The sequence below is a fragment of the Trichechus manatus genome, unplaced genomic scaffold (genome assembly GCF_000243295.1).
Source record: "Trichechus manatus latirostris isolate Lorelei unplaced genomic scaffold, TriManLat1.0 scaffold00023, whole genome shotgun sequence".
Classification (NCBI taxonomy): domain Eukaryota; kingdom Metazoa; phylum Chordata; class Mammalia; order Sirenia; family Trichechidae; genus Trichechus; species Trichechus manatus.
Window position 1 is genome coordinate 9,737,073 of NW_004443959.1, and position 9,312 is coordinate 9,746,384.

At 34.9% G+C, this 9,312-nt stretch overlaps 1 protein-coding gene across 2 annotated transcripts in view; it reads left to right on the forward strand.

The window, feature by feature from the left end:
* The window catches only part of ADAM17 (ADAM metallopeptidase domain 17), a 57,375-nt gene that overhangs the window by 11,351 nt on the left and 36,712 nt on the right, over window positions 1-9,312 (forward strand). For both annotated transcript variants that reach the window (XM_004373071.2, XM_023728266.1), the window contains exons 3-5: window positions 4,105-4,235; window positions 5,053-5,141; window positions 8,642-8,810. In XM_004373071.2, the coding sequence (XP_004373128.1) occupies window positions 4,105-4,235; window positions 5,053-5,141; window positions 8,642-8,810 (389 nt within the window). The remainder of the gene's footprint in view (window positions 1-4,104; window positions 4,236-5,052; window positions 5,142-8,641; window positions 8,811-9,312) is intronic.

The window sequence follows — 9,312 nt, forward strand, 5'->3', positions numbered from 1 at the left end:
ATAGATTTGCTTCATTTTTAACAGCTGTGTAAATGTTTCATTGCATAGAATTGTTATAGTTTATTTGAGTACTACCCTATGCATGGATATTGTTTAACCACAGTGATTTTTTTTTTTGGGAGGAGGGGCGGCTATAACAATGCACCAGTAAATATCTTTGTAAATATACCTTCTTGATAGGATACATGCCATAAGGAAAATTACTGGTTTGAGGCTGTGCATGTTATAAACGTTTTTAGATATTGCCACATTTCCTTCCAAAGAGATTAAATCATTTTATTCTTCCAGTACCAGTATATGAGTTTACCTGTTTCCTGTTAACCTTTCCAGTGCTAGGTTTTACTAACCTCAACTTTTGCTTCTCTGAGAGGGAATGGTATCTCATGGCTGTTTTGATTTTCATTTTGCATGAGATTGAGTATCTTTCCATATGTTTATAAGTCAGTTGTTTTATTTTTCTGTGAACTGCCTTTTCACATATCCTTTGACAATTTTTCTGTTGGGTTTATCTCTTTGGTTTTTGAATTGTAGTAATACTTAGTATATTAAAGAAATTGATCCATAATCACATGTGTTACTGGTATGTTTTGCAAGTATTTTTGACTATTTTTATTACTTAGTTATTACCATCATCATATTGTTTTTGAATAACTTCTTTCTGCTAGATTTTATGTCAAAATTATTAGAATATTAGTTGTCTAGCTCCCAACCTATAGCAAATTTGAGCAGAGAGGTTAACAACAATAATAATAATAATAGCATGTATAGTTTTTGAGATGCTTATTTTGTATAATTTACTTCACTAGGCACTTTGCATGTATTATCTCTAATTATCAACACACTCTGCATAGAAGTTTTTGTTACTTCCTTTCTGAAAATAAAAAAATTGAGGCTCACAGAGGCTAGGTAACTTGCTCAAGGTCACTCAGCTAGTAAATGGCAGATATAGGATTTGAACACAGGTCTGACTCTAAAACTTGTGTTATTTCCACTACACTGGGTAGGGCAGTTGGTGGAGTGGATATAGTATCAAGAAATGAATAGAAGCAAGGGAAGGGGGATGTGGCAACTATAAAATGATGATATAAACTCAAAATTTAGCTTTCTGGGTTTCCTTTAAAATTACATTTGAAGTGACCTATAGAATCCTTGCTATGGGCCATATACTTCCATAGCCTTACATATTTTAGTTTCATGTTTTATAGATGACATTGATTCATTAAGAAAATGTTAATCATTATTAACATACTGTCTTCTCTCTGTTTAAGGAAACGGAAGTTTGTAATTTATTTTACAGTTTCCATCTTAATTGTTTAATGGGAAATATATCTAACAGTGTATGAGAAATTTGTATCAGGTACTTTAATCTCCAAAACCATTCAGTTAGTAGGTGGTATATTTCCATTTGTAGATGAGGATCCTTAGGCTCAGAAGTTAAGGCCAGGGTCAAATAGTTAATAAGTGGTGGAGGCAGGATTTGAGTCATGTTTGTCATACTCCAAAGCTCACACCTTTTCCTTTCTGTTATATTGTGTTATTAAAGCTTAAAAGGGGGGAAAAAATGAGGTACTCTGAATGATCAGTTTGTACCAGGGTTGAACTTGCCTATATGAAGCCATGTATTACGTGATGGCAATTGTAAATAAGAAAATTCTGTAAAAGATTAACTTTCCCAGTTTTGGTTTGCTCAGACTGTAAGGAATTGATGTAGCTCAGGGTGGCACTCCCAGTTTTATGTCAGGACTGAAACTCATAGAAAATTATTTTTCTGTTTAAGATGAGCCTGACTCTAGGGTTCTAGCCCACATAGGAGACGATGATGTTACAATAAGAACATCATCTTTGAATAGTAGTGGAAGACAAAATAATGTAAACTAAGATCATAAAATTGAGTTTAGATAGACTGTTAGTAGATAAAGCATGGAAATACTGACAGAGTATGTGATAAAGTAATTTTATGAAAAAAATGAAACTGTTTAAAATTTACCTTAGAAATTAAATTTCCTCTTTGTTATAAATCAGTAAATGCTGTTATTTTGAGGTAATGAAAAAGTTAAAATACTGTTTTGGTATTTTCAATGATGTTATCAGAATCTTTTTTTTTTTAAGTTAAGTGTTCCTCCTAAAAGTGAAATTTCTTAGATTATTTAAGGAGGGCCCAACTGATAAAGAAATGAAAATAATATACCCAGCTAAATGAACCATTAAAAATTGATATGAAAATAATGTTAATCAGACTGGTTAGCAGCAGTCTGTAGTTACGGTAAATCCTTGAACAAAAAGTCAGAAAGCTCTACAGGTAGTTCCCAGTTTACAACGTATTGGAATCATGACGAACTGCACTTAACAACTGTCCGTTCTTCTTCTTTTTCATACATCTTAAATCATTAGTAATGTGTACTACATACAGTGTTGCCTCGCGTAATTTGCTGATGTTAATCATTCTTGTACCAGCCTCCAAAGACAAAGATCAGATTTATAAAGATACTTGTAATAAAAGACAATAATAATGAAAACTAAAAAAAAAAATGAGGTATTTGACTTATGTCATAACTTAGGGCAGAGTCAAGGGAATGAAACTCATCATAAGTTGGGGACTACTTGTACGAGGATGCTGAAGGAAATCTATATGTAAATGATGTTACATAATTTTGAGAGGATAAAATATAAATTCTGTCTGACAAATCTTGTTGGAGGTTTTATGGCTCAAAGGCTAAGATTGGGAATTCAAAAAACTTAAATTTTATCATTGCTTGGCCTTTATCTTTATTATAGATTCTTAATGTAGAAAATGAACAATGCAATTCCGTTGGTTTATCTGGAAAGAACATTAAAAGTAATATCAAAACTCATAAAGAGCCCTAAAATTAAATAATAAGGCATTTTGTTATAACAGGGTTGCTTTTCTTTCTTTTCAAAGTTCTCAGCATAACTGAAGGGAACAAATTCATAGCTGTGAATGTGTGGGAAGATACATTTAGAATAGCAGGAGAAAATGCTCCTAGGTTTTATGAAATAATGTTCTATTCTCTCTCTTTCCTTGTGACCATTAAAAAACCACAAGTAAACAAATTACCTCGTTATGCTCAAGAAGTTAAAATATTTGTTGCCATGGAGACAGTCTCAGTCTAGATTCTTCCTGGCAGTTTAAAGACTCATGCAAACCCATGGGAAGTAACATTTCATATTTTTAACACCACAGCTGACAAAATTTATTCATGTGGCTGAGATGAATAACATACCTTTCTTTGTCTTTGGTGTTCATGGGCACTTTAAGGGGGCCTTGTAAGAACTAAAAAATTCTTCCTCGCCGCTCCCAGTTTTTATGTCAGGACTGAAACTTGTAGAAAACAAGAGAATATTAAGCAAGCTAAAGAACTGGAGTGTATATTTTAATGTCTGTGTTAGATACCTTGTATTTATTTTCCTTATGGTAGGTTTTTCAAGGTAAGTTCTTCTGAGACTGAGGAAAAAACATGAGTGCTTTTAAATATAGAAATTAGCATTTATTACTTTTGCACAGCAGTAAGAATTTTCTCATAGAATATAGACCTTGAGTGCTAGAAGCAGCATAGTGCAGGGTTTTGAAATAAACCCTGAGTTCTAGTTCCAATTTCACCAGTTACTGGCTATGTAATCTTAAGTATGCTGATTAACCTAACCTCCAAGCTTCAGTTTTTACTTGTGTGAAGTGGAGATACTAGCGCTGAGTAGGTGCTCGGTAAATGGTATCTAATAATATTAGTCTTTAATAAATTTTTAAGACAAGCTGAACTCCTAACTTAAACTACCCAGATGTGTTTCTTTATTCTTCAAGGTCTCCAGGAAAGATGAGTACATAAGCTCTTTGGATCTTTTTCCCCCGTAATATTTCTCTTGGTCTGCCAAGTTTTTACAGCTAAACAAATTATTCTTACCATAGTTTTAGTCTCTTTGTCTTTACTGGAGATGTATTATTCTAAGTACCTAGCAAAACAGCAGTTATAACTTGCATAGTATTTTACTAATTTCAGCTCGTCTGACTTTTTAAGAAAGTTTAATTAAATGAAAATTAGGGTTATATTTTATGTGTTTATACTAAAATGCGAATATATTCTGTTTCAGGCATTTTAAGTTATACTTGACATCAAGTACTGAACGCTTCTCACAGAATTTCAAAGTAGTGGTGGTAGATGGTAAAAATGAAAGCGAATATGCAGTAAAATGGCAGGACTTCTTCAGCGGACATGTGGTTGGTTAGTACGGATTTTGTTTATTTGCCCTTGTATCTCAGTGTTAGATGTCCAGCTCTAACTTGATTGTGTATTCTTTGTTGGGGACAAAAAGGAAGGTCTGTCCAAGAACTGCTGTTTGACAGTGTTATTTGAGCTATTTAAACTATTTATCTGAGCACAGACATTCAAAGCGGGGGAATGAGTATTAGCTAGTGTGTCATACTAGCTGGCTATTTCAATGACTACAGTCAGTTTGCTCTCAAGTGATAAGAATTTTCTGTCTCCAGCCCAGTGATCGTAGGCCTCCCTTAAGAGATTTTACATGGGGAAGCTAGGAGATAAAATCATTTAATTTATGATCTTATCATGTGTTTGTTTGAGAAAATATATCAAATAAGCACTTGCAACTTACTTTTTGAACTTTTTCTGCAATAGGAAAAAAAATAGCATTGAAATCTGCAAATAGTATAGTTCAAGACCCTGCCAAATCATGCTTTCTGCCTCCTCTTAGTTCTCCCTTACTCCAAAAGTAGGTAAACTTATTCCAGAAGAAAATCTACAGTTCTCTTTATTTTGTTTTATGGCACACTATAGATAATTGTTGGAAGAGGCTTAAGGGAAAGAGAGAGGTTTCAGTTATTAGCGTTGAGGCTACCTCTTGGAAGGTGAGAATTATCTAGTGTCTTTATGGGGCCTTTTTTTCTTGGCTGCAAGTCTCTCACAGTACTTAGGTGAAGTCCACTCATACGAAGGGTTTGGTTGATTTTCCTAACACTGATGAATATTATTCAATGTAAATGTTTTTTAATAATGAAAATTACTTATTTTTCCTATTAAGGTGAGCCTGACTCTAGGGTTCTAGCCCACATAGGAGATGATGATGTGACAATAAGAATCAACACAGACGGGGCAGAATATAATATAGAGGTAAATGTACACATGAATTGTTTTTTTCCAATATCCTATCTCTCTGATTTTTTAAAAAGCCATTTCTCACTGGTTTTAGGATGGCAGAAGTGAAAATTAATTATGCTTATTTCTTTTCTTCTTATATTTAAAGTTGCTATGTTCATCAGGAAAACAGATGATTTAAAAAAAATACATATCTAGGAAGCTATCGTAAAATGCAACCAGTATTTCTAAGTACCATAAATGAGAGAAAGTCACGTGCGAGGGGATTAATAGGAAGAAAAATCTTTCGTCACCTCCTGACTCATTTTTTCTTTATTCTTTCTCTAATAATCCTACTCTTAAGTATAAATATTCTCAAAGATGAAGGCACAGTCTTATTTTTCCCTTTCCCTTCTGGATGCTGTAGAACTTCAGGATCAATAAAAGGTGGTAGTTCCTAGTCTTAGAAGTTAAGAAGGAAACCGTGAGAAGCTCACACTCCGGCCTCTCTTCCAGTGAACTACTAGCAGTAGAAATCAAGACCAAGCTGGCAGGAAAGTGTATATGTCTTGTTTTTAACCCAACACCATTAAATATTTTAAACCATCACTGATTTTACCATAGCTTACTATTTATGTGAATAACATCACCAAAAAAAACCAAACCCATTGCCATCAAGTCGATTCTGACTCATAGAGACTCGATAGGACAGGTTAGAACTGCCCCATAAGCCCCATAGGGTTTCCAAGGCTATAGTCTTTACAGAAGCAGACTGTTACATCTTTCTCCTGTGGAGGGGCTGGTAAGTTTGAACCACCACTTCTTGGTTAGCAGCCAGGTGCTTAACCACTGCGCCACCAGTGCTCCTTGTCAAAAACTCCAGTTGTCTTCAAAATCTCCTTTGTAGATTTTTTGGTTTTTCAATCCAGGATCCAGTCAAGATTCCTGCCTTGTATTTAGTTATTCGGTAGGTTATTTTTTTCCCTAACAACTTATTAATAATGGTGGTAATAGTAAAATTAACTTTTATCAGTAATAGTAATAACCAGCTACCTTTTTGGAAATCCTAATATGTAACTGGATTCATTATCTTAGGTTATCTTCAAGCCAGTTGTAATCACTACTTTACCTAATGAAAGAGGTTGTGCTCCAATGCATTAAGTCGATTGTTCAAGGCACAGTTAGTGGGGCAGAGTTGAAGTTTGAACCCAGCTCTCTTTGATCCCAAAGCCTGCTGTCTTATTCTGTGCCAGACTGGCTCTATTAGGAAATTATGAATATCAATTTAGAAATATTTGATCTAAAAGATAAAATTTTTCTATATAGGACAAGTGAGCTTTATTAAATACAGAAGATTCCCACAGCCTAGGAGTTGGGCTAGTTAACTTTTTGAAGTCTCTGTTAGCCCTGAGATGGAGCCCTGGTGGCATAGTGGTTAAAGAGCTCAGCTGCTATCCAACAGATCAGCAGTTTGAATCCACCAGCTGCTCCTTGGAAGCCCTACGGGGCAGTTCTACTCTGTCCTATAGGGTTGCTGTGAGTCGAAACCGACTTAACGGCAATGAGTTTGTTTTTTTGGATTAACCCTGAGATTCTGTAACCATTCATATATCTACCTCATGCATGGATTATGAGAGAAGAACTCAAGGTGATCTTTTTTCTCTTTGTATACATATATATACACACATATACATATACACTTAACGGCTTTGAGATAATTCACATAACATACAGTTCACCCATTTAAAGTGTACAGTGCAGTGGTTTTCAGTACATTCACAGAGTTGTACAAGTCATCACCACAATTTTAGAACATTTTCAGAAACCCAGTACCCGTTAGCTGTTATCCCGTTTTCCCCCAATTTTTCCCCCAACTCCTTTAGCCACGTTGTTGTTAGGTGCTGTTAAGTCAATTTTCGACTAATAAGTGACCTCATGTGACAGAGTAGAACTGCCCCATAGGGTTTTTCAGGCTATAATCTTTACGGGAGCAGATTGCCAGGTCTTCTCCCGCAGAGCCGCTGGTGGGTTCAAACCACCAACCTTTCAGTTAGCAGCTGAGTGCTTTAACTGTTGCGCCACCAGGGATCCTTTCGTTTAGCCCTAGGCAACCACTAATCTGCTGTCCTTCTCTAGATTTGCATATTCTAAACATTTCATATAAATGGAATCATACAATAGGTTTTTTTTTTTTTGGTAACCAACTTCAGCAGTGTTTTCGAAGTTCATCCATGTTGTAGCATTGATTAGTACTTCATTCCCCGCCCCCTCTCTTTTTTTGTTGTTTTACTAAGTGGGATCATACGATTTTTGTCCTTTTGTGACTCTACTTTTGCGTCCTTTTCATAATGGTTTCAAGGTTCATCTGTGTGACATCAGGCCCTTCATTCCTTTTTATTGTCGGACAATATTTCATTGTATGGAGATGCCCCATTTTGTTTATCCAATTCATCAGTGGACATTGGGTTGTTCCCAGTTTTTGACTATTACAAATAATGTTACTGTGAACATTTGTTTACAAGTTTTTGTATGGCATATGTTTTCATTTCTCTTGGGTATATACTAGGGATGAGATTTCTGAGTCATAGTAACTCTGTGTTTAACTGTCAAGTTGATTTCCAAAGTGGCTGCACCATTTTACTTTTTTCACTAGTGGTATATGAGGGTTTCGATTTCTCCACATCCCTCACCAGTACTTGTTATTATCTGTCTTTTTAATTACAGCCATCTAGTGGGTATGAACCGGTGTCTCATTGTGGTTTTGGCTTATTTGTAGTGTGCACTCTCTCTCTATACAGACAATCACACACACTCACGCACACACACTTTTTTTTGGTACATTTTCCACCAGTTCCTGGTTCTGGTGGGACCAGTGTACTTATGGAGAACTTTGTTTTCAAAAAATAAAAACATCCTTTTTGACTTGGGTTTAAACTGTGGGAGTAAGTTAGTTATGATTTACTGTGCTCTTGTAATACCGTAAATGCAGATTTTTAAACACTGTTTTCCCTGAAATCAATAATAAGCTTCAGGCATTCTGTTGCGTGTTTTCAGCCTTCTCGAATGGTTTTGTTCTTTGCTGTTAATGAAGCCTGGAATGGCAAAAAGGTGACAGATACCTGACTCTTAAGGAAACTGGAATGAAAGTGCCACAAGAAGCCTCTTTTTGTCGAACGCTCACTGCTCTTTCTCAACTAGAACAGGGCTAGCAAACAGTAGGCGTTACATGAATGTTTTTGAATAAATGACTGAAAAAGGATATCCGTTTTCTATTCTGGACCTCCAAAAATATTTCATAACTTGGACAAATTAATACTTTCTGCATAGACAGATAAAAGTAAATAATACATGCATTTATTTACCATCATAGAAACTCCATATGATAAAAATTAAAATGACTTCCTAGAAAATGACTCGTCAGTTTATTTCTCCTAGAATTGAATGCTATCCAAGAATAATGAAAAGATGCTGGAAGAATTTAATATTTGGGAATTCTTATTTTTTTCCATCTCAGTCGTCTATATTTTCTGTTTTAGCCACTTTGGAGATTTATTAACAATACTCAAGACAAAAGAATGCTTGTTTATAAATCTGATGACATCAAGAATGTTTCACGTTTGCAGTCTCCAAAAGTGTGTGGATATATAAAAGTGGATAATGAAGAGTTACTTCCAAAAGGGCTAGTGGACAGAGAGCCACCCAAAGGTGAGACGTAAAAAATATATTTCAAACCAGAAAAAAGCACTACAGCCGTCTTCAGTGGAGATTATTGTTAACTGATAAAAATAACCTGATTATCAACTAACTGTAGTCTGGCTTGCAAATAGAGTTTTGTTCCAGAAATTCTTCTGTCTATGATTTGAGAGCTGAAAACACTAGAAAATAATGGAAACGATAAAGATTGGACTTAAAAAATAAAAAATAAAAAAGATGGAGGGAAGGGAGAATTGAATGATCCAAGGGAAAATATTCTTTATTTGCAGATCTTTAGAAATGGTAAAATAGTACTGTTGAAAAAACAGTCTTTAGAGTTCATAAGAAATTGGTTGATAGCAAGAGAGGTCTGTACTGTTTAGAATAGAAGACATGTTTTAGGGACAGATACATTATTGGTATTAGGATAGATACGTTTGTTATTAGGGTAGATATATTTCAGGACAGATATTATCGGGAAAGGTGTATTAGGACTACATTAAAAAATACCCAT